The sequence below is a fragment of the Pteronotus mesoamericanus genome, unplaced genomic scaffold (genome assembly GCF_021234165.1).
Source record: "Pteronotus mesoamericanus isolate MK-2021 breed Mesoamerican mustached bat unplaced genomic scaffold, CSHL_Meso_final contig_90, whole genome shotgun sequence".
NCBI lineage: Eukaryota > Metazoa > Chordata > Mammalia > Chiroptera > Mormoopidae > Pteronotus > Pteronotus mesoamericanus.
The window spans coordinates 31,321,266-31,347,506 of NW_026555277.1; the positions used below are offsets into that span (position 1 = coordinate 31,321,266).

General features: G+C 40.2%; 1 protein-coding gene across 2 annotated transcripts in view; it reads left to right on the plus strand.

Annotated features, from left to right (window-relative positions):
* Positions 1–580: 580 nt before the first annotated feature.
* The window catches only part of FBXO3 (F-box protein 3), a 36,750-nt gene continuing 11,089 nt past the window's right edge, over positions 581–26,241 (plus strand). For both annotated transcript variants that reach the window (XM_054585932.1, XM_054585933.1), the window contains exons 1-7: positions 581–728; positions 4,793–4,882; positions 7,137–7,300; positions 19,421–19,535; positions 21,066–21,270; positions 23,094–23,139; positions 25,770–25,854. In XM_054585932.1, coding sequence (XP_054441907.1) covers positions 625–728; positions 4,793–4,882; positions 7,137–7,300; positions 19,421–19,535; positions 21,066–21,270; positions 23,094–23,139; positions 25,770–25,854 — 809 coding nt within the window. In that variant the 5' untranslated portion in view covers positions 581–624. The remainder of the gene's footprint in view (positions 729–4,792; positions 4,883–7,136; positions 7,301–19,420; positions 19,536–21,065; positions 21,271–23,093; positions 23,140–25,769; positions 25,855–26,241) is intronic.

The following is a 26,241-nucleotide window of genomic DNA, read 5'->3' on the forward strand; positions in this document are numbered from 1 at the left end:
GCCCTCTATGATCATTTCCCCATTTTGGGAGAAGAGCCTCTGGCCCGCGCCTGTGGCCTATTCCCAACTCTGCCCCTACTTAGTGCAACGTGGATCTGAGCCATCTAGTTGTATGCAGGGGACACGCGGAGAGAGGGAGGAGGTTGAAGGGGGAACATTAACGGTTTCTAGGTCCGAAAACGAAGAGAAGCAGTGGATTTGGAGGCCAAGGGCGGAGAGGATTTAGTTTAAGATTTGGGGCAAGGCTTCGACGATACCTGGTGTAAAATTTCTCATGAGGGATTGGAAGCTGAAGATTTAGGATCAAACACTGAAAGGAAGCCTCGGCTGGGAAAGTTTAGGGGCCAGAATGGGACAAGAGAGATCCAGCGATCTTAAGTGTTGCACGTGGGCACCCAGCAGAGCTCGGTCAACTAACTGATGGAGTGGGAATCCAGCAGCACACAGCTCCTGCCGCTCCTGCGCCAGGCCCCTGGGCGGTGGGCGGAGCCTTTCGGGGAGCGGGCCTTAGGCCCGCCCTGTGGGCGGGGCTTACCCGGCGGTTACATAACAAACCTGTGCGAGTCGCTAAGAAGAGGCTACGGTGCTGGCGGCGGGGGCGGGGCCTGTACCGGGCCTGGCAAGATGGCGGCAGTGGAGGCCGAGCCTGCAACTCTGACCCTAGAATCGCTGCCCACCGATCCCCTGCTCCTGATCTTATCCTTCTTGGACTACCGGGACCTAATCAAGTAATGGAACGACGCGCTTGTCGGGGTGGGGACACAGGGGCGGGAGGAAGCGGTGAGGCAGGAGGGACGGAGGTCCGGCTCGCGGACTGGACCTGGACCTCCGCGTGAACCAGAAGGTGATATCGGGGCCTCCCTCCTGCAGAGCCACTCGGGGGCCGGGGCGAGACGGGGTCGGTGAAGGCCTTGAGGTCTTACGTCCGGGGCCCAGGCCCGAGAAACGACGAGAGACCTCTTTCAGGCCTCAGTGAGGCTCATTTCCGGGGGGAGGTCCTGCTTCCCGCCAATCCCCGCACCCCACACCCCCCGATCTCCACCCGATGTGGCCCAGCCCTGGCCGCTTTGGAAAACCTTTTTCTGGCCCGAGCGCTCGTGTCTGCTTAGGCCTCGGACCTACGGAGTCGAGCGCCAGAATAGGCAAGTGGGGCGCCGCGGAGGAGGAGCCAGGCGACCCCCTGACCCCCATGATATCTGGCAGGGTACACTTTAAGACTTATATGCTGGAAAATTGTTTTGCTTTCAGCCTTCCTCCTCACGGTTGCATGTGGCATTTTGTCTTTTGGTACTGCCTTCCCGCTGGTGAGATCCAGGTGACCGCTTTCTCCTATACGATTTGGGTTTCCCAGATCACCAGCATCTGTTCCAAAAATAAACACCGGTTGCTGGTCGGGGTGGTTAAATGCCCGGTTCCTTCAGAGCATGAGACTGTCAGGAATGTTGGAAGAAATGGCGCTGTTTAGACCCTTGACAGCTGGTGGCATGGCTGTCTTTCTCGTGCCACCACATTATATTGAAGAGGAGGTGAAGTCGCCCTCCTAACGATGGGTAGGCGAGAATTTTTTTTTTTTTTTGGGTTTGTTTGGAGTTTGGTTTTGGTTTTGGTTTTGGTTTTGGATTAACCACTGGATTCTAGCCATTTGATGATTGTGCCCTGTGTTATCAGGGAGCCTTTTAGCAATACAGTCTTTTCGGAATTACTGGTAGACGTTGGTTAGTCTAGCTAAGTGGTGACAGGGGTAACTCCAGTTTTTGGCTGCTGTCCGTATTAGTACCTGTTAAGTTCCTGAAAATAAATTTTTCTCTACTCAGGCTTGTACCAAAGTAGAGACATAAAGTTTATCTTTGCTTAGGGAAAGGCTCTTCCAGCTGCAGACTGTATTCATCTGAAATACTCTGTTGCTATAGCCTCTTAAAAATCTAACACAAATGCAAACCCTTATGATCTCTGGGCTACACCGTTGCCACGGTGATCTTTGTAAGACAGATCTTGGCTGTCATTCTCCTTAAAAACTTATGATGCCTCTTGTTTGCAGACTATAATCTTAACTTCTGGAAGCATCCACGGCTCTTATCATTTGGCACAGTCTACTCTAGACAAATCAGACTTTTGCTGGCATACTACACCCTTGTGTTCCTTTTGTTCTGTGGTTTGAGCTCTTGACCCTGCCTGGAATGCCTAGTACCCATCTTCTCATCCTGGCAAGATGGAATTCCTTTAGGACCCCTTTTCTTGATTCCTCCCTCTAACATCTTCATCTCTTTATTTGCTATGCTAGATGGATTGTGCACTTCTTAAATGTAAAGACTGTCTTGCTTATCTTTGTAGTCATCATTTATTCACAGATTTTTTTTTTTTTTTGGACGCCTGCTGTATGCCAGCCTGTTGAATGTTTTGGATACAATAGTGAACAAGACAGATAAGGCCCCTTTCATGAAGCTTACAGTCTAGTGGGCAAGATGGAAAACAAACAAGTGCATAATAGAAGAAATGCTGTGTTCTATGAAGGAAATAAACCAATTGCTCTGTTAAGGAATGAGAGGGAGAGACAATCAATTCAAATTGGAAGGAGCTGCCATATATGAAGGACACCATAGAGCGGTCCTAGCAGAGGGAACAGTGTGTTCAGAAGCTGGCTGGACAATAGCGTGGCCTGTTGGAGGAGCTAGAAGACTGGTGTTGCAGGAGGTAGGGAGTGACTCACAGGCAGAGTGGCTTGAGAAGAGACTGGTGAGATCATGCAGGACCTTGTGAGCCAAGGTGAGGAGATCAGATTTTATTTTAAGTGCTTTAGGTAGTAATCAAAGTTTTATAAACAGATGTGACACGATCCCTCCATAAATGTTTATAAAAGTGAACTGAGTTAAATACTGTACTAGTCAGTTCTTGAGAGAAAAGTGTGTGCATGCGTGTGTGTGTGTGTGTGTGTGTGATTTATTAAAAGGTATTGGCTCATGAATTATGGAGGCTGAGAAGTCCTACTATCTGCCTTTTGCAAGCTGGAGACCCAGGAAAGATGGTGGTGCAATTCTAAAGGCTAAGAGCAGGAGAACTGATGGTGTAGATTCCAGGCTGGATATGAAAGCCTGAGAACCAGGAACACCAAGGGCAAAGGAGGTCCCTGTCTCAGCTCAAGCAGTCAGGGGGGCGCAGAGCTAACATTCCTCTGCCTTTTTGTTCTATTCAGGCCCACAATGGATTGGATGATGTTCACTCACATTGGGAAGGGCCCTCTTGGCTTCCCTAGTCTACCAGTTCAAATGCTAATTTTTTCCAGAAACATCCCCACAGACATACCCAGAAATAATGTTTAATCAGCGACCTGGGTATCCCTTGGCCCAGGCAAGTTGACTCATAAAATTAACTGTCACAAATACCACTGAATTTTATCCACAGAAAAGTTTCCAGTGCACTGCTACTTCTTCCCTATACTATACAGTCTAACTTTGCTAAGTGCCCTGCTCATTGCTTAGTTCGGAAGTTTTTGGTACATATTTGCTAAACTGGATTGGATTGGATTGGATTGATCTTCTAGGGTCATTGTGTAATTCAGCTGCATAGTTTAAATTTCCTTTTCCATTCCTGGGTTATTTATTGTGTACCGATCATTCTTAACACTCACTGTGTATCAGAATTACAGGTGGCACTTTTTAATCACACATTCCTGAGGTAGAAGTCCTACCCCAAGCCAACAGAGTCAGAATCTCTAGAACAGTAATTCTCATCCTTGCTGTGCACCAAAATCACCTTTGGTGCTTATTTCAGAGATTCTTTTATATTGTTTAACTCTTGGGACAGTGGAGGGAGAAGGATCAAGAAGAGAGGGCTCTGAATTCCAAAACTGGAGGGATTCCAGGGCTTGCAAATGTTAGTTTGGGCATCTCATGAGCTTGGTAGAAAGGGATGAGGATGAATTTTGTGTAAAATCTGAAAATTGAACAGAAGTTTTTAACATGCCCCACTCATGGCCTTGACAAATCCCATCTGGTTTATGATTCCCTTAACTGATCAGCCATTGCCCAAGTGAGATGTTTGAATCCCTACTTTCTATAACTTGGGATTCCTTCTCTGAAAAGATAGAGACCCATTCTCCTAATCTTAGGTTCATTCTTTCTGCAAATTAAATATGTAATGTAAGATTTACAGGATAGGAGCACTGTTGTATCAGAAAATTATTTGTTTCTAACATTGCATGTTTTTGAGCAGCTGATACTAACTTGAATAGCTATGGATATTGAAATAGAATTGTTACGACTGACACTTTTTATAGATGGGCTCTATAATAGTTGGTAAAATTAAAAAATAATTTGGGCTGCAATATTTGTTTCGTTTAATAAAAATTAGAACAAAACCAAAAAAAAGCCCTATGTATTTAATATCAAATGTCTCACAGATCTTAAAAAAAAAAATACCATTTATACCTGAATAATGTTTCTTCCTGTATGTAGAAACGATTATTGTCACAATAAGGAGTGTAGGAAGGCTCTTTGATTTGAAATTAATGCCAATGGTTTACATATTTCATAGACTTTCATATGAAAATTATAATTTTACAGGTTTAGGGCTTATTTGTGAACTCAAAGAGTTAAGATTTCAGTACTCAAAGATAATTATACAAGCTAACACATGAAAAAGATTTTGAAAATAACATTTTGTAATTATAAGAGTAGAAAATGGAAACAGAAAAGCAGAAGGAATAGAACAAAACTTAACATGAATATTTTCCTCTTTATTTTTAAATCGTTTTCTTACTTTCTTGTGTACTAACCATGACTCTGGTTACTGTCAGTTGTTGCTATGTCAGTCGAAGACTTAGCCAGCTATCAAGTCATGATCCTCTGTGGAGAAGACACTGCAAAAAATACTGGCTGATATCTGAGTGAGTATTCGGGAAATGTGTACTCTTGAAATTTGGTCCTGGTCTTCCATAACACTAGTCTGTCTGGATTCTCCTCTCTAACCCTTACTATGTCTTTGTCTCCTTTGGTGCCTCTTCTTGTGCCTGCCAGTAAATGCCCATGTTTTCCCATCCTCTCTCCCGGGCCCAGTGCTCTCTGCCTCCCATGACCTCTCCTGCACGCACTGTTGCAGTTTGCAGTGAGCGCTTGTGCGCTGCTGCCTCCCAGACCTGAATGTCTCTCCCTGACTTGCCCACTGAGCTCCAGGCTTGCTTGCATAAATGTCTGCTGGACATTTGCATTGGATGACCCACAAGAGTTCACTGAATTCAGTAAATGTTAAAAACTTTGACAGAATAAAAGTGTAGGTAACAGAAGGTGGGAGTTGGGAAAGGTAAAAGAAAGGGTAGGATTGCTCAATCTTTTTCTTAGATTGAGGGGAGTGGGGTAGTGGCTGAAGTTATAAAGCAAGTAGAGGTTTAAGCATATTGTTGAAAGTTGCAAGCTACTCAATGGAACTAAAAATTAGTAACAGCTATCAAACATTGGGAGTAGGAAGAACAGGAAAAAGAGAATTTTTAGTATTTGCTATACCCTGATCTTTTACTTGAGGGTATTAGTAGATGGATGTAAAATTGAAAAATCAAGAGCTAGAAGCATAAACATTTAGAGTTATAGAGATAACTTCCAGAAATAACTAGTTTCCTTTGAGGGGTTGGGCTTAGAACAGACTATTTTTTCATTGTAAGTTCTTTGGTACCTTTTTGTTTTGAGAAATATGTATATGTATTATTATTACTAATAAAAAGATACTTTCCTTCTAACGCCTCCCCCCTCAGAAGAAACAACACCCTGAACTGCTCTTTTCCCCATCTTGAAACCTCCTGCATCATTGTCTTCCCGGCTTTACCATCCCCATCCACCTGGGTCTTTAAGCCAAAAACAGTAATCACCCCAGATCTCTCCTCCCCCTTCCGCCCTCATTGCCTCACTTTTCCCCCTACCCCCCCCTCCACTTATTAAATTACTAAGCTTTCTGATTTTAGCCTCTGTGTATTTCTTGACTCTTCCTACTCATCCCATCTAGCTACCAGTTTTAGTTCAGCTCATCATCTCCTACCAGAACTACTGCAAAACCCTCCTAACTCACCCCTGGGCCTCTAGTGTGCACCCCTCCAGCACCGTAGCCACAATTTTGCTCTTTTAACTACCCTGTTAAAACCTTCAGTGACACTTCATTTCCTGTAAGATAAGGTACAGACTCATTAGTGTGACCGTAAGGCTTTGTGGCTGCCTTATCTTGTATAACTTCTGACTCTTAAATTTATACTTCATTCTTTCTACCTGATAAGATTATGCATTTTTAGAAGGAAAGAAATGTGTCTTATTTTTAATGTCCTCAAGTGGCTAAGTAGACACTCAATAAATATTGGTGGGATTGTACCAAATACAGATGTTGGATCATGTGGTTACTTTGATGCCATATGATTCTCTGGCTAATCCAATGTAGATAAATTAGATTAATATTATTGTATCATTAGATTCTAAATATTTTCTAAGAATAGAACAATTACAGTTGACACTTGACCAACATGGGTTTGAATTACATGGGTCCAATTATATGTGGATTTTTTCAATAACTATTGTAAATGTATTTTTCTTATGATTTTCTTAACATTTTTCCCCTAGCTTATTTTATTGTAACAATACAATGTATAATACATATAATATACAAAATATGTTAATGAGCTGTTTCTAATTGGTAAGCCTTCCAGTCAACAGTAGCTATTAGTAGTTAAGTTTGGGGGAGTCAACAGTTCTGTTCGGATTTTTGTCTTGGGGGAGTTTGGGGAGGTCTGTACTCCTAACCCCTGCATTGTTCAAAGGTCAACTGTACATAAACATTTTTAAATTTTATAATTGGCGTGTGTTTAGGTGCAAGTTGAGATTCACACCTCGTATACCCTTCACATATTTTATTAAGATTAGAAAACTTAGAAGAAAAGTAAATAGAAAGTAAGAAATAAGTGACTCATAATCCCACCATGTCAGCAATAACTCCTGTTAAGTTTTTTGGTGTTTCTATTTGCTATCTAGTCTTCATTGTGGCTAAAATAAATGAAAAGGAAGGCAAAAGTAACCACAGATTTCCAATAAAGTATCTTGGTAAGTGTCTAAAATACATGCAAATTTCATTTGAAAAATTTTTTAATCTCATTTTTGTAATCTGTTTAGGGAAGAGAAAACACAGAAGAATCAGTGTTGGAAATCTCTCTTCATTGATACTTACTCTGATGTAGGAAGATACATTGACCATTATGCTGCTATTAAAAAGGCCTGGGATGATCTCAAGAAATATTTGGAGCCCAGATGTCCTCGGATGGTTTTGTCTCTGAAAGGTATTGGGAATGCAGAGTCTTCCTTCCCCATTTTAGTTACTATAGTATAAATAGGTTAAATAACTTCATGTTTCTATTGTCTGTGCTAGACTGTGCTAATCCAACATTACCTGTAATTCACCATTCACTTTTGGCCAACGAAAGAGAAAGCCTAGATTGCTTGAAAGGACCCTTGCTCTAGTGTCTGCCCTATTTTTGCCTACCTCATGGGCCCCATGACTACTTATTCAAAGGGAAAGTTCTTACATTTCTTTTATATAAACAAACTAGTAATACAAAAATTGCTTGAAGATAATTATTGTGATTTCTTTTAAAATAATTTTTTAATTGAAAAACTGCCTGCTGTATCAACAATCCTCTTTCCTATTTTTCAGTAGAAGTAAATGTTTGACAGTCTAATATTTGAAAAAGACCAAATAATAAAGACCTGGGTTTTTAAGAGAGTAAGAGTGGCATAATAGAGGAAGGAAAACTTTCTTTTTTAAAATAATTATTTTTTTATCCTCACCCAAGGACATGCTCATTGATTTTAAAGAGAAGGGAAAGGTGGGGAGAGATAGGAAGAGAAACATCTGTGAGAGAGAAACATCAGTCGGTTGCCTCTCGCATGCATCGCGACTAGGGGCTGAACCCATAACCTAGGTATGTGTCTTGACTGGGAACTGAATCCGCGACCTTTTGGTTTACGGGATGACGCTTCAACCAACTGAGTCACACTGGTCAGGGCAGAGGAAGGAAAACTTTCATCCCTATTTTGACATTTACAACATAGTGAAAACTAAGATTTCAGTTAAGTTCTATTTGACCCGAGAATCTGCCTTTTCTTATTACACCATTATTCAGTTTTGGCAAGAAATGTTAACAAAGTATTTCTTATTAATTTGATTTTTTAAATTTAAATTTATGCCCCCAAAAGTGCATATATAGATGGCAGATACATTGCTACTTACCTGTTTTAGCCTTCAAGTTTTTTCAAATTTCTCCACTAAAAGGAATTTCGTACATGTTTTCATCTTGCTAAGCTGAAATTGGGAGCAGCTGTACTAGTATGTATTCCTTTTGAACGAAGGAATACATACTCTTTAGAAACTATCCCTTTTACATTTCATATTTCCACTGTGACTTCGCATGCAAATACGAGTTTCATACAAATCATGCTTGCATGGCCAGGTGTAATCAAAATGCAGCTCCAGCCGCCTGCTGCAATGGAAGCCAAACTCAGGAGACAGGTGCCGGCGAGAAGGGAAGTGCTTTACCAAGCGCCAGTCACCCGAGAAGGTGGGGGACTCACGTCCCAAAGCCCATCTCACCATCTCAGTGCAGCCAGAGGTTTTTATAAGGAGGGCGAGGCGAAGCAGGACCGAGAGATCAAGTGGAGGAGGCTGAAGAGTGCCCCGCGTGCAGGCCGGCGCAGTCCCTTCTGATCCGGACCTCAGAACTGGTCCAGCAGCGGCCTGGTGTGCGTCACTCATCCTGGCTCCACAGCTGAAGGTCAGCAGGTCTCCCAGAGCTGGGATGACTGAAGGTGGGGGTCTGTGTTCTTCGCAATTGGTTCCCAGGATTCTTGTACAAACACGCTGTTTGTACACAAGCTACATGTTAGTCGGAGTCAGCACTTAGAGAAACAGTGTCAAAAGAATGGTGGGGTTGGTTACACAGGACTTAAAACTGAATTGCTAGGAGCTAGGGGAGGACTGATTCAGCAGAGGCAGTAGAGCTTTGAAGGAAAGCACCCTTGACTAATATTTTTAATAGCTTTTTCCTTGGAAGAGAAGAATCATATTATCCACTTGGTATGTGAGGTTAAATCATATGAAAAGGAAAAGAATTCTGAAAATACGTCTTTGGTGGTGATGAGTAAAATAGGTTTACGGTAGTTACTATTTATTAAACACGAAGCTAGGCACTTAGCTAAGTACTTTTTATTACTCCATGTAATTTGCCAAAATTTCATGAGGTAGGTAATTGCTCTTCTCATTTTATAGGTGAACTACCTAGGAGTCTCAGTAAATTGTTTGCCATCACAAAGCAAAATGCAGAACCAGGGTTCGAATATAAGGCTGATTTCAGAACTATGGTTCTAACAGCAGTTGAAGGAAGACAGGACCTATCCTATTTTATTTAAAATATTATAATACTCTTAGAGAGCTAGTCTAATATCCGGACATTTGGAGTATGAGAATGTAGACATGGTTCTCATTTCAGGCACAGAGTTAACCAAGAAACTAAGGAGACGTAGCAGCAGTTTCTCCATCATCATTTTTTTTTCTTTTTTGCATTCAGTTTGGTATTCCCTGCCCACTGTTCTGTACCTAGTGATTGGAAGTGAGGTTGTGGCTGTCTGAGGATTCCTCGACAGCCCCTGTTTTACTTTCAGGTGTCAGTTCTCTGGCAGCTTTGCCACGCGTTGGAACAGGATAGAAGCTCCTCAGCATCTAGAATGCTGGGGACTCCAGGTGGGTGGGCCTGTGAGTCCTAGGACTGAGGCAGGAGCCCAGCTCCTCACCTCGGTGGCCTTAGTTCCTCATTCATTTCGAAGGCTATGGAGCGGGCAGCTAGGAAGGAAACTCAGAAGGCAAATGGGTCTTGGGCTTGGGGAAGTTTTTGTAAGTATCTTGAAATTATGGTATGTTAGTATATCTTATACTGTTCTATCTAATAGTGTGTATCATGTGTCTTCAAATTTCATATTTTCCTTACATGTTAGCTTAAAATTTTAGAGTTGGAAGGGTCCTTAGAGATCATTTAGAGCAGAGGTTAGCAAATTCTTTCTTTAAACAACCAGATAGTAAATATTTTAGGCTTTGAGGGACGGGTGATAACCTTATTTTAACTATTTAACTCCCCTGTTACTGTGTGAAAGCAGCCATAGACAATATATAAGCAAATGGGGGTGGCACTTTTCCAAGAAAACTTTTATTTACAAAATCAGGCAGCAGGCTGATTCCTGATTTATAGCACTCCTCTTGTTTTACAGGTGAAGGCACGGGCTCAGAGAGTGTAGGTGATTTATGCAAATTCATATAACTATTAAGTGACACAGAACTCGTATTTAGGTTTCTTGGCTCCTAGTAACCTTTTCCTCATACAAGTAAGCTAAGGGGCAGGGAAGTATAAATGAATATTTATTGAATACCAGTAGAGCATTTTATTAAGCACTTGAAGCTTATTTAATCCTCACTGTAATCCTTTCAGGTGGGTGGTTTGATCTCCTATTTCACAGGTGAGGAAACAGGATTAAAGAGAGGAGGTGACTTGCCAGGCAATCAGTCAGTAAGTGGCAGAGCTAAGGTTTCACCTGGTCTGACCTGCAAATTCTATTACAGTGGGATGCCTCTCTAAACCTTGATTTTTAGACTTGGCCGAGTGCCTCCATTGGTTGGAGCATTGACCCGTGTACCAAAAGGTTGAAGGTTTGATTCCCGATCAGGGCATATGCCTAAGTTACAGGTTTGACCCCTGGTTGTGGCACGTATGGGAGGAACTGATCGATGTTTCTCTCTCTCTCCCTCCCTCCCTCTTTCTCTAAAATTAATAAAAACATATCCTTGGGTGAGGATTAAAAAAAAATTAAACCTTGATTTTACTGTTTTGTAAGCATATATTTCTTTTTATTTTCTCTTTTGCTTTCATTTGTTTTTCTTTTTTTCTCTTTAGCTGCCTCTTTGAGAAATTCTTGGTTTCTTAATGCTGTATGTTAACTATCCAACATGCAGTACTAACTACATAAATATTAATTTCTCTAGTCATCCAGCTTCTGGTTCCAGGTGTTGTTCAGGATGTCTCGTACTAAACTTTTTTTAATGAAGTTTTTATTTTGGAGTAATTTTAGGTTACAGGGAAGTTACAAAAATAGCACGGAGAGCGCGTGTGCACTCTTCACCCGGTTTCAGCTTCCCCTGATGTGTTGTCCTGTGGGGTATGTGTCAAAATGAAAGTCTTCGTTGGCACTTTATTATTAACTGAACTCCAGACTTTATTCAGATTTCATCAGGTTTTCCTTTAATATCCTTTTCAATTCCTATATCCAGTGCAGAATAGCACATTGCATTTAGTTATCAAGTCTCCTTCATGTCCTCTGGTCTCTGGCAGTTCTTCAGTCTTTCCTTGTCTTTCACAACCATGACCATTTGAAGGAGTATTGGTAAGAGATTTTGTAGAATGTTCCCGAAACTGACTTTGTTTGAGGTATTATTCATGACTAGACCAGAGTACTGGGTTTTCAGAAAAATTACCGCAGGGGTGCAGTGTACCTCCCATCGCTTATCTGTGGGCATGTGATACCCACATGCTATCGCCAGTGATGTTAACTAACCTACAGAAATGTGCACAGGTCCTAAGTGTACAGCTCAGTGACTTGTCCTAACGTGAACACACCCATTGTAGCGCTCTCCGTCAAGAAGCAGAGTAGTAATCTGTACCTAGAACCCTCTCTCTTTCTCAAGGGTAACGCTCTCCTAATTGCTCATATCACTGAGTAGTTTTCTCCTTTTTGAACTTTGTGTAAATTGTATGATTACGTATGTATTTCTTGTGAATGTTTTCCTTCCTTTTTTGAGTGTGTGTGTGAGTGTTGTGTCATCTGTAGCAGTAGCTTATTTTTGTTGTGGTGTGATACTCCACTGTATGAGTAGACTGCAATTTATATGTTTATTCTACTGTTGATGGATATTTTGGTTATTTCTAGTTTTTGACTATTACAAATAATGCCAGTGTAAAAGAATTGTAAATAATACAAATGTAAATAATTTTTGATATACATATGAACATATTTCTATCAGGTAAATACTTAGGATGGAGTTTGCAGGGTTGTAGAGTATACTTATATTAAACTTCAAAAAACTTAATTTTTCAAAGCGGTTCTGTAATGGAGTAGGTCAGAGCAGAGGGTCCCTGGAAAGCAAGGGAACTCCAGCTTCCCCCCAAATCCTGCAAAAAGGTGGGGCGGGGAAGAGTGCCCGCAGAGTGGAAAGTGCAGCTTTTGAGGCACATTGTTTAACAAAGGCAGACTAACAGCCCACCCTTTTCTGAAGGGAGGAGCTGAGGAAGAAAGCTGTTGATGGGGGCAAATTGTGTAAGTGACTATGAGAACATGCCTCAGCAGAGTGAGGCGTGACACAGCCAGGGGTGGGGATGGGGGCTCATACAGCGCCTGTGTGAGCTGCGGGGGCCAGATGCCCACCCTGGATGCCTGTGCATGGCTGCAGACTCTTGGCCTGATTAAAGGTGGCAGCCGAAAGAGGGTCAGAGATACTGGGGAGCTGACAAAAATGGCGGACACTAATGCACCATAGGAAGATTCCGAGCCAAGCCTTTAAAATTGGAGGACGCTGGGAAACACAAGCTCAGTCTGTCGCAGGTCTGTTTGTCTGGATGTCTGGAGGTTGTTAGAAACATCCTCGGTGCCCCTCTCACACAAAGGACAGCAGCAGAGCTGGCGGCGCCGCAGGAGTCCTGCCTGGCCGAGCACCCAGATACACCGGGAGCTGATGGCTCGAGTAAAGGCGGCTCTGGGGGAAAGAAACTGGTGCTGTGAGGGCTCCGGCCGGTGCACGCAGACTCGTGAGAGATGCTTGGAACTGGACTGTGACCAGGAATGCTGAGCTGCAGACTTCTGCGTTTCTGGATAGTACTTTTGAATGGCATATTTTGAAACTGGTCTGGCTTGTCAGAGGGAGGCAGGGCTATTTGTTTTGGGGTGTTTTTAAAGGGAGCGAGACTAAATAGAAAGACTCTTGGTCTTGCTCGTGTGCGTGTTCTCTCTCTCTCTCGTTCTCTCTCTCATGCGCTTTGTACAGGGGCTCTTGGTACAGGACTTTGGAGCTTGGTGCCAGCTCTCTCCCTCTGGGCTTCAGCGTTTGGACGTTCTGGGCTTCTGGCCCTGCTTCCCATACTGACGGGAACACTCGTGGGACCAGGAGATCGTGGGGTCCACCAGGGGCTTAGACGCTAAAGAGGATGGAAGCCCACTCCAGGAGACAGGGTCCCATGCAGGGACATGTGCCTCCTGGGGCTCAGCACCAGGGACACCATGATCCACGCCGCATGGCACATGGTTTCCTGAACTGCGACATGGAGACTGAGAGCAGCGCACCCCAGACCCGGAAGGAGAGAGCTGCTGCGAGAAGATGGTGACTCTGAAACCCGCAAGTGCACATGCCAGAGAGGGTGGGAATCTGTTTGCTTGACCTGCTTAAGGACAGATAAAGAGATGGGGAACTTCTGGGCATGGTTTTGGCTTGTAGCGTGTCAGGGAACAGGGAAGCTTTGGGTCTCATGAGAGAGAAGGGCCCCACGCAGGGGTGCTCTCAGCGCCCCCGAGGTTGGAACCCTGTTAAAAAAACATGTTTCCTTCAACACAAATCATTGGGTCATGTAGATTCAGGGTGCCAAGTGGCCAAAACCCAGTTTGCACAGTTACAGTTCTGCAACTTTACATTCCTGCAAGCACGTTAATGTCATTCTTTGTATTTTAGCCTTTCTCATGGGTGTGTAGTGTTCGTTTTAATTTACATTTCCTTGAGCATGTAGACTAATGACGGTTTTATTTCTAGCTTTCCAATCCTTACATGTCATTTATTTATTTTTCCTGCCTTATTGCAGGGAGTAGGGCCTTGTTAAACTGCCTAGGGCCTTCAGTACAGTGTTGGATAGATAGGAAGATAGTGAACATCGGTGTCTTCCTGATTTCAGGAAGAAAGTTTTTACACAATGGAATATGTAGCAGAAAAAAAGAAGGAATTCGTATGTTTTGCAACAGCATGGATGAAACTGGAGGCTATTATGCTAAGTGAAATAAGCCAATTGGTGAAAGACAAAATACCATATGATCTCACTTATAAGAGCAATCTAACAAACAAAAGAAGCTAATGAGCAAAATAGAACCAAGGGCATAGAATCCTGGAGTAGACTGACAGCGGTCAGAGGGGAGGAGGGAGGTGGGGACTGTTTGAAAGAGGTGAGGGGGTTAGTCAAAGAGCATACATGAAGGACCCATGGACTGGGCAGCGGTGTGGGGGTTGCCTATGAAAGTGGGGGGGGGAAGCTGGGCGGGCGGGGGCGGGGGGGGAATCAGGACAACTGTAACAGCATAAACAATAATAATAAAAAAGGAAGGTTATGTTTTTTGTTTTGTGTCTTGGATAATTGAATTTTTATCAAGTGTCTTCCAACCTTGTGACTGTCATGATTTTTCTACTTTATCCTGTTAATGCAATGAATTACATTGATTGATTTCTTGAATGTTAAACCATTCCTCAAATAAACTTAACTTGATTGTAATATGTTGTCCTTTTTATGTATTGTTAGATTTGAGTGGCTAGTATTTGTTTGGGGTTTTTACATCAATGTTCATGAGAGACTTTGGACTTTAATTTTCCTTTCTTACAATGTTCTTGTCAGGTTTTGGTATCAAGGTGGCACTGGCCTTGTAAAACAAGTTGGGAGGTGTTGCTTCTTTTTCTGTCCCCTGGAAGAGTTTATGTAAGCTTGATCTTATTTCTTGCTTAAGTGGTTAATAGAATGTACCAGTGAAGTCATTCAGTCCTGGCGCTTTCATTGTGGGAAGGTTTTTAACTAGGGATTAAATTTCTTCATTAAAAATAGGATTATTCAGATTTTCTATTTACTTTCATGTCAATTTTGATAAGTTGTGTTTTTCCAGTAAATTATCTACTTTATTTTCATTTTCCAATTTATTGCCATAAAGTCATTCACATTATTCTGTTATCTTTGTAATCTTTGTTGGATTTGTAGTGGTATCACCTTTTCGTCTCTGGTATTATTTGTGCTTTCTTTTATTCTTCATCAGTTTCCCTAGGTAGGAGCTAATCAATTTTAATAATCTTCAAAGAACTGGCATTTGCCTTTACCAATCCTCTCTACATTTGTTTCTTATTTCTTATTTCATTAATTTCCCTGATTTCTTTGAGTTTACTATGGCTTTTTTCCTGATTTGAGATGATTACTTAAGGATCATGAATTTTCACAGTTTTTCTTATTTTTTTTCAAGTGCCTTTAGGGCTGTAAATTTTCCTCTAAAGATAGCATGCATTTTTATTAACATGTAATTCTAAATATTTTCTTATTTCTTTGATTTCTTTAACTCATGGGCTATATAGAAATATATGACTTGATTTCCAAATATTTGAGGCTTTTCTAGTAACCTTTTAAATATAATTTATATTTTAATTCTAGTATAATCAGAGAATATACTCTATATGAGTCTAGTCATTTGAAATTTGTTGTGATTTGTTCTCTGGTTCAGCATATAATCTAGCTTGGTAAATGTTTTATGTACACTTGAAAAGAAAGTATATTCTGCCATTGTTGGATTCAATGCCATATATATGTATTGTGCTGTACACACACACACGTATTGCTATATATATACACACACATGTGAGGTCTGTTTGGGAAAGTCCAACCATTGTTAATATAATGAGAATGGTTTGTGCAACATCTGTGTAACCTGGCAGCCAAGGAGAGTGGACTGGAATGTGTATGCATGAACAATGACAATGCCACTGTACTAGTCACTGGGCACAGTATATGATGTTGAGTGACCATGTGAGCAGTGTGGCTGTCGCATTCAAAATGACTGAGTAAAGAAATAAATCTGCATTAAATTTTGCATTCCTCCATGGACACTATTTGGATGATTCAGAAAACCGCAGCTATGGGCAAGCAGTGATTGGCAGCTTCATCACAACAATGTGCCTGCTCAGGCTTCACATCTTGTGCTGAGTTTTTTGATGAAACGTAAAATCATCCAGGTGACTCAGCCCCCCTACAACCTAGATTTGGTGCCCTCCAACTTCTGGCTTTTCCCAAAACTAAAATCACCTTTGAAAAGGAAGAGATTTCAGACCATCAGTGAGATTCAGGAAAACACACCAGCGTAGCTGATGGTGATTGGGAGAATTTTGTGAGGTCCCAAGGTGCCTACTTTGAAGGGGACTGAGGTACCATTGTCCTATGTACAATGTTTCTTGTATCTTCTTCAATAAATGTCTCTATTTTTCATAGTACATGATTGGATACCTCCAGTACCCAGATTCATTGCTGTACTCGCTCAGTCATTTTGAATGCAGCGGCCACATGATACACATGGTCACTTAATGGCGTCTACTGTCCCCAGTGACTGGTAGTCATCATTGTTCACACATGCACATTCCAGTCCACACCCCTTGTCTGCCAGGTTACATAGATGTCACACAAACCATTGTCATCATATTAATAATGGCTGGGCTTTTTCAGACCATATATTTTTTTCTATATAGATACATAAAATCAGGCAAAAATTGTTAATCATGTTATACTCTTGTTAATTTTTTGGACAACTTATTCTAGTAGTTTCTAGGAGAGGTGTGTTAAAACTTCTCCCTGTGGTAGGCAGGATTCTGCGATAGTTTCCCGTACTTGCTGTACACGCGTGGCATAATAATAGCCTTCCCTTGAATGTGAGTGGACTGTGGGTAGAATTGATTTCAGTCCTGTGCTTAGGTCATGTTATATGACAAAGAGGAAGGGGTTTTGCAGATGTATTTAAAGTCCCAAATTAGTTGATTTGAAGAAATTACCCTGAGAGGGCCTGACCTGATCGGGTAAGTCTTCACAGGACCTGGTCCCTTCCAGAAGTCAAAGAGATTCAAAGCGTGGGTACCTCTCCTGCTGACCTTGAGTGTGCAAACTGGCATGCTGTGGAGAGGGGCAGGTGATAGGGGGTGGCAGGTGGCCTCTAGAAGCTGAGGGCCTCAGCTGCAGCTGCAAGGAACTGAACTCTGCCAACAGCCAGCGAGCTTGGAAGAGGATCCCAAGCATAAGATGCGTACGGTGAGATGGCAGCCCCAGGTGACATCATGATTTCAGCCTCGTGGGACCTGAGCAGAGGGTCCAATTCAGTCGTTCCCAGATTTCTGGCCTGCAGAATCTCTGAAATAATAAATTAGTGTATTTAAACTGCTAATATTGTTGCAATAAAAAACTAATATACCCACTATGATTATAGTTGTATCTTTTTCCATTTTAGTTCTTCATTTTAAAAAATATATTTTGAAGCAACTATGATGTACACGAAATTTGAATTATAGTATCTGCGAAGTGAATTTAATCTTTTTGTCATTACAAAAAGTCCTCCATTACTTTTAATCATTCTTTTTGCCTAAATTCTATTTTGTGTGATTGCAGTGGAGCTGTTTTAGCTTTCTTTTCTCTATCTACACCTTTAAGATATACCTCTTACGTTTCGTTTTTATCTGGTCTGTCAGTCTGTCTTTTAATTAGGTTATGTAGTCTTTATGTTTAATGTGATTACTAACATATTTGAGTTTAAATATGCTGTTTATTTGTTTTTTTATTTGTGCCACCTGAGTGGGTATCCCTATTTTGCATTCTCCTTAGTGATCTTTTATTGTGTAACCCCATTTTTATTTAATTAAGGCCTGTTTTAAATTACTAGGTTTACCACTTTCTGAACAATGAATGAATCTTAGAATGTTTTAACTCCAAATACCTTGCTCATTCCTTTTGTATTATAAGTTTTTGTCATTTTCATGTATTTTATATCCCTGAAAATATTATTTCATATATTCAATATTATCTTAGATTTATCTTTTCTGTTGCTTTTCATTTTTTCCTGCATCTTCATGCTTCCATCTGGGATCATTTTTTTCTTCTGCCCAAAGAATTCCTTTTAGGGCCTGGCCAGGTAGCTCAGTTGGTTAGACCCTTGTCCCAATACGCCAAGGTTGTGGGTTTGATCCCCAGTCAGGGCACGTGCAATAATCAACCAATGAATGCATGAATAAGTAGAACAACAAATTAATGTTTCTCCTGCTTGCTCTCTCCCTTCTCTCTCTAAAACCAATCAATCAATAAAAACTTTAAGAAATCCTTTTAATATTTTTTTTAATAAGGGACCACGACTACTAAATTTTTTCCAGATTTTTATGTCTAAAAATGTATTTCATCTTCACTTTTGATGTATATCTTCACTGAATGTAGAATTCTAGTCAGTAGGGGTTTTTCTTCAGCATTTTGAAGATACCATTCCTCTCGCTTCTATTATTTCTGTTAAGAATTTTGCTATCAGTTCTGTTGTTCCTTTGAAGGTGATTACATGGCTTTTCCCATTCTCTAGCTGCTTTTAAATTCCTCTGTCTTTGATTTTCTACAGTTTTCCAATAATGTATCTAGATGTAATTTTCTCTATAATTATTCTTCATGGAGTTTATAGTGCTGCTTGAATCTATGGTTAATGTGTTTGTGTCAGTTTTGGAAAATTTCCTCAGTCCTGTGATACGGTTAAAAGCATTACTCAGCTTCTCAGTTACTCAACCCCATGTTTGCTTTCAGAATTGGCAGTTGCCTCAAAGCCAAGGTGGCTCCTTTGGAAGCCTGGCTAACCTCTCAGTGTCTCTGTTCTGGACCTCTTACCTCACCACGGCTGCTCACTGTCTTTGAGTTTTTCCAACAGCCTTGAAACCAATTTTCTGTTGTTCAGTATTTCTAGTTCTCAGCAAGAGGTTTGACCCAACAACCTGATGGACCATTGCTGGAAGTAAACTTCTTTTCCTGGTGTTTGTAATTACTTCCCACTTTTTAAAGCTAGGATATAGCAGGCTCACAAACATACAAAATTGAATTCAAGTTAATGGCCTTTGCACAACATGAACCTACACCTACATCCTGTATTTCCCAGTTAAGAGGCTACGTTAAGACTCCTCAACAATCTCAGTTTAGAGAACTTCTAGAGATTGTTTTGTTTTAATAGAGAAGTGTGGGTATATTAAGAAAAATGAGATATGCCCTAATGTTTGCATTGTAATGTGAAAAAATTACTGTGGATTTCACTGCTGTGTTCATACCCTTCCATAGCCTATTAGTGCCAGCGTTTTCCCTTCTGAGAGGAAACTGAGGACTTTGCTTGCTCAGTGCTTCCATTGTCAGGCAATCTAATATGTTTCCCTAAATTTTCAGTTCATTTCCTTCTATTTCAGCAATGCATTTTGGACAAAATTCACTTGCTCTAAGACTGTTTCTTTGGTTAGCAGGAAGACTATTTTGTCTTAGATTGAAGGCTTATTGTTCTTCACAATGTACTTTTTTGTGCATTTGCAGAGGGTGCTCGAGAAGAAGACCTCGATGCCGTGGAAGCCCAGATCGGTTGCAAGCTTCCTGACGATTATCGGTGTTCATATCGTATCCACAATGGGCAGAAGTTAGTGGTTCCTGGGTAAGATGTTTGCTGTTTTGGTTATTTTTAATAATTCAGGTTATTTTCTAGGAAGAAAATAAACTAATTGTATTCATAGGTACTCTTAATAGATTAAAGGAGCATAGGAATTCCCTCTTCTTCCCTGTAGCAGGCCATAAGACAAGCTACAGCTGGAATTTGATTTTACCAGAATAAATATGCCTCATAAAAGCATTTTTGTTAACACATCCTTAGAGCAAAAATAAAGTCTGGCCGGGTGTGGGGGGACACAGGGGAGATATGTGTGGGGATGTATTTTAACTTAAAGTGTTTATCCTGTTAGAGGCCAGATGATTTGTTTTGGAGATGCAAATTCTATGTACATACATGTAAAAAGCAATGATTTGTTCAGAGATACGTACACTAACCTAAGGAAAATATCGTTTTGTCCTATTCAAGCATAGCCTATGATTAAATGGCCTGTTTTAAACTTCTAAAAGATGAAGCATTCTATTGTGGAACCTTTTGGGAAAAGCAGAGCACTTAGCAGCTGTCAAATTCACTCACAGTTTTAAAAACTAAGCTTTGAATGGGTCTACTCCTTCTGTTTTTATATGAAATTAAGCTATTTGAGAGAAGCTGCACTTATGAAGTACTAATAAGAATTTAGAGAGAACTTTGCATTATTCTTGGTGGAACATGGCGTCTCTCTGTGAAGAATCATGAGGCGCTGTTCCTTACCGTTTCAGGTCAGGGTCGGGTGAGTACAGGGAATCTCGGAGGCGATCATACTGAGATTGCAAGGTAGTATTCAGAAATGAAATATTGGGCAGTTAGGACTAGATAAGCCTAAATTACTGGCTTTTTTTTTTCTAGTCTATTTTCCTGTTGAATTAAATTTGACAAAATTGAAAAATTGTCATGCTTCAAGAGCAAACAGTAGAGAACTTTATTAAAGAGGGCAACCAGAATTGATAGGACAAAAAGGTCGTGAATTTTCACCCAGGGATTTTTATGTACTTGCAGCCCAGTGGTGAGACTTGGGACAGGAACCTCGTCAAGGACCCATAAGCAGGTTGTTCTCATGCACATTCAGTGAGACGAATTTAGATCCCAAACATCCCAAGTTTATGAAGATGTGGTCAGATTTTAGCCTGATTAACATTTACACTGTCTGGTAGGGTAGCATAAGCTAAAGTTTTAACAGCATAAAGTATCAGTGAGAATTTACCCCTTTACACATTGAATTAGTCATACATGCATACATAGCGAACATCAGCAAATCAGTTTATCATGGCAACATAGATTCTTGAAAACAATAAAAGTATTTTTCTTTTTATAAAGCTGACATATACACATTTTAGACATTTAGGTTTTTAATTTAAATTGAATCTTTGCACTCAAGAGTTTGAATTTAATATATAAATTGTAGTGTTTTCGGCATTCCCAGTTTAGGATCGACATGTTGACCAGTTCTTGTAAAGTTGTCAGTGTGAAATTATTATTCATTAAAAAGAACAGCTGTTTGTTTAGCACTGCAACTGATTAAACTTTTGAGTCTATCCTCAGGTTATTGGGAAGTATGGCGCTGTCTAATCACTATCGTTCCGAGGATTTGTTAGACGTCGATACGGCTGCTGGGGGCTTCCAGCAGAGACAGGGACTGAAATACTGTCTCCCTCTGACTTTTTGCATACACACTGGTTTGAGTCAGTACATAGCAGTGGAAGCTGCAGAGGGCCGAAACAAAAATGAAGTTTTCTACCAATGTCCAGTAAGTAGGGAGTGTGTTTAAATGTGGCTTTAAGATGTGTTCTGATGAGAGCATAAGTGTGTGCATTAGGATTTTCAGGGTTGTAGAAAGGGTATAGAGCATTATGCAGCTTAATTATAGACCTGCCTAACTAGACATAATGGCATGGAATGCCAAAAGAAAATTTTACCAATGGGCAAACCATGCAAACTATGGGACCTACAGAGGGAAAGCTATGATTTTGTGTTAAGGCATTTTAAATTTAAGGAAAACTAATGAGCTTTTTGTTGAAGTAATTAATTGTAATATACATTTCTAACTTAAAAACTTTGCTTTGGGCCCTGGCTGGTATGGCTCAGTGGCTTGAGGGCCAGCCTGCGAACCAAAGGGTCGTCAGTTCGATTCCCTGTCAGGACACATGCCTGGGTTGCAGGCCAGGTCCCCTAGTAGACGGTGTGTGAGAGGCAACCACACATTGATGTTTCTCTCCCTCTCTTTCTCCCTCCCTTCCCCTCTCTCTAAAAATAAATAAATTAATTAATTAAAAATACTTTTTTGCTTTGGAACATCATTTGATCCAAGTGTCATAGGGACTTTTTAAACTTTTCAGTAGGTATTTGAGTTGCTGAGAAATGAAGATCCTTTTCAGAAGGTTTTTTATTGTGGTTTCAATATAATCAGAAAATATGGTATTTGGTTTCAGTCTTATTTCTTCAGTTCTCAATAATTCCTCAGTTATGGAACTTCTGCCTTCATTTTTACTTAGCTGTGAATGTTTGACTTAAAAGAGTAATCCAAACCCTGGCCGGTGTGGCTCAGTTGATTGGAGCATTGTCTCACAGACAGAAGGGTCTCAGGTTTGATTCCTGGTCAGGACACATACACAGGTTGCTGTTTTGATCGCAGGTCAACACAAGTACAAGAAGGCAACCAAGTCAGTGTTTCTCTCATATCAGTGTTGCTCTTCCTCTCTCTCTCTCTCTCTCTCTCTCTCTCTCTCTCTCTCAAAGCAATGAAAAAAGTATCCTTGGGTGAAGATTAAAAAAAAGGAATTTAAAATAGCAAACACTTCTCATAGTCATCTACGACATGCGATTACCATATAACATTTAAAATATTTTAAGAGCTTTCATAGCTTTTCTTTTTTTTAAATATTGTATTTTATTAATTTTTAGAGGGGAAGGGAGGGAGAAAGAGAGAGAAAAACATCAATGTGTGGTTGCCTCTCGCGCGCCCCCTACTAGGAATCTGGCCCGCAACACAGGCATGTACCCTGACTGGGAAATGAACTGGTGACCTTTTGGTTCGCAAGCTGGCTCTCAATCCATGGAGCCACACCAGCCAGGGCAGTATAGCTTTTAATTTTTTCCAAGCATTTTCACATTTTTTTTTTTTTTTTGACTTGATAACCTGTAGAATGTTGTAGAGTAATGGCTTGATCTCTTTATTTATAGAGAAAAATAACTAACCTAGAATTCTTCAGGTCTCTTGACTGAATCCAAAGCCCTTTTTTCTAGGATAATTGGCCATATTTCTTCTCACCTTAACTTCCTAATCCTTTTTCTGAAGGACAGTTTTTAGTTCATTATAACAGTAATAGAAATATATAAGCGTTTAACTGTTACTGAGAAGTGCTGGGCACTTCTAAGGACTTTGTAGAAAGAATCTAAATACAGAAATTATGAAGCAGGAACTGAAAAAAGGTGAGGAATGTCCAAGGGTTGCTTAGAGCACTTAAGTTATTTTTTTCTGTTTTGCCTTTTCTTCATGGAAGAATACAGATAACAGTGAGAAATTAAGTAAAATGTATTTTTCTTAATTGTAATACTCTCTTTCTCACTTAGGACCAAATGGCTCAGAATCCAGCTGCTATTGACATGTTTATCATAGGTAGGAGGAAAAAAAAGTCTTCTTTTCCCCCTTTTTCCTGCTGGTCAGAAGAATTAAGTTGGTAGAAACTTTTCAGTTATTTAATCAGGTGGCAATTTTATACTTGTATTACTTAAGTCTTGTTGTTTATAAAGTATAGAATGACTATGAGTAAGTATGTAGTTCCTTTCCATGCACATCATATTACTACATAGTTAGAGATACACATAGATATATAAAACTAGTTTATACCTTTTCTCTTTCGGTGCCAGTCCTGGAGTAAAATACTGGTAAGTCACACTAGAGATATCAGAACAGCAGTCTTTGAAAACCAGCATAAACTGGGCTTCATAAACTACTTGGCACAGCTAGTTTTTTCTTTGGCCTTAAAAGGGTGTTTCTTATAGGATTTGAAAACAATCCAATTTGTGTTCAAGTGCTGCTCACCCCTTTGCTATTCATTCAGTCTTGTTTTGTTCAGATACTGCTCCCTTAAGAGAAGCTTCTGACTACTTTTTTTAACTTTTTAGAAGCATATATTAAACATCCCCATATACCAATAGTAAATTGCAGGCTAAGCGTCTGTATTTAATTATTTCTCCTAATTGGAAGCTTGAGCAGAGTATATGTTCTGTACCACGGCACCTCCTAAGTTTTGTGGCATACTTCACAATATTGAGACACTCTTACTCCTATGTGGTCAATTAAAGAAAGCTTTTTTACATTTGGCCCCTGGCTTTCGGCTCACTATGACTCATGCGGTCTGTGGTTTCTAAGTTAGGTACCGCTGCGGTTTTGCTCCTGTTCATTGCCCTCTTTGGCATCTTCATATGTAGCACCTGTTTTCAGAGCTCATCATTGCTCGCTCTAGTGCGACAGGCTACTCAGTGTATCAAGGAAAGGCAGCCTGAGCTCTGAAGCAAGCGTCCTGCAAGGCTCTTTGAGTTTCTTACTCTTGAGTTTGGTGATGGTTGACATGGTCAGGAAGATGCCCCCCTACCACAGCAGAACGCTAAGTTCCAGTCATTCTGTTCTTGTGGTGGGGGTTTCCCCAAGGCTGAGAGAGCAAAGCAAGAGATTTGAGGTGAGATGGGAAGTTAGTGCTGAGAGGAAAGATAAGAAAACAGTTTCCTTTAAGCTACCTCGATAAAATGAAATGCTATCAAAGAAACTCCAAGATATAGGCTTAATTTAAAATATAAACTGCCTTAGAAATATAAATTACATCTTGATTCACCTAAGTTTGACTTTCTTGGGATTTTTGGTTAAACACAAAATGAAATCTGGTGTTCAGTGCATTATTAATAAATATTTAAGAAAACAGGACTGTGTGTTCACATAAGCTTAGTAGTAAGGGCTGCATAGGAAATTCTGTCTTCATGTTAAAGAACACGGTTTGGTATGTGTGTATTGTAATAAATGTAGGTGCATTGAAATACACTGTGTCAACATCTTATGTAAACCACAAGAAATTTCTTTTTCTTATATAATATTTCATTCCATGAAATATAAAAAATGATCTTTTTAAAACTGTACAGGAAAATTGCTAGTTCTTAAAACATAAAATTGCACCTTCTATGAATTGTAATGACATTATTAATGTCATTAAAGATAGCTTCTAATATCTTGCTCCAAGCAGACAGATGATCATTGCTCATTTTGCATACAATTCCATTTAATAAATAAGGCATCAGAATGGGCCATTAATAGACATTAAGGAAAGAGCCAACTATTGTAGAGTACTTTCTCTCAATTGATGCCTTTAAAATTTTAAAGCTATATATCCTCAGATCCAAGCCTAAATTGCATCTTCTGTCATTCTCAAAATAGGATATTAAGTCAATACTGTAAATTTAGCATCTGACATTTAGCATGGCAGAGTATAGGAATGGGATTATTAAAAGTTTACAAAAAATTTCATTGAGCAACATTGTTTAAGGGACTAATGTATGCTAGGCTCTGAGATGTATTAGCAGTAAAAGGATCTGAGAAAGTTATGTTGTATTAGTAGGGGAGACGAATATAATTTTTGTAAATGCTTGTTATGGATCCACTCACTAGATCACAGATGTATGGCCTGGACTGGACTCTTCCAGTCATTCTTTCCTTCTTCACTCTGGTCACTGAGCACACGGAGACCACTGTGCATGTGAATCTGTAGTAGTGCAACTAGACCGCGCTGATGCTCACAACTCCACAGTGCCGTCCCCCTGTTAGATGTCCAGACTGAGCATGAGCCAGGGTGCACTGGGCCTGGGATAGACCCTGATTGTTGGAGGAGAGGTGCTGACCTTTTTCCTGCAGTTTTTCTCCTAAACATAGTCACGCCTCCATTGTTCAAGAAATTGTAGACGGAAGGCTTTTCATTCTTGTACCAGAACAAACTAAAGTTAAAAAATCTATTCTTTAGCTATAACTGTAAGAAGTAGTTTGAAGTTGGTTGGAAGATTCCCCTAGAAAGATCATTGGGAATAAGATGGATACAATTGAGACTAGCAGTTGACCTAATAAAGGACTAATGGAATTATATCTATAAATGTTTCTAGTTGTGATATCACACCTTATGCAAAGAGAAATTACCATTGTTTCTTTTTTCTTGTATAGATTTGACAAAAACTGTTTGTCCTTTTCCCCCCATTTCTGGTTTTTAGGTGATACTTTTACTGACTGGTTTACTTCCTATGTCCACAATGTCGTATCCGGTGGCTTCCCTATTATCAGAGACCAAATTTTCAGGTATTTCTCTTGGGGCTTTTTAGATTGGAGTGACTGCAATCAGCACAAATCATTGGTTACAGATCATAAGATGAAATTTCCCAGGAAGGTTAATAATGGAACCTCTCATAATCATAAATCTATTTTATTTTCACTTTAAAGCCAAAACATCCAAACACTTGAACAACCAGTATTTGTCTTATCTTGAAGAATTAAGAAACTGATTTTGATTTAGAAGTTGTGCTATATATCAGTAGTTATATACTTTCTTTTGGTGGGGGATGGAAATAAAGCTATTGGTCAAATAGTAGATTTAGTATGAATAGCAAGTCAGTAACTATTAACTCCTAGAAAATATGTATTATCTTTAAATGGAACATCCAGGTATTGTAGATAGTATTAGAGGTA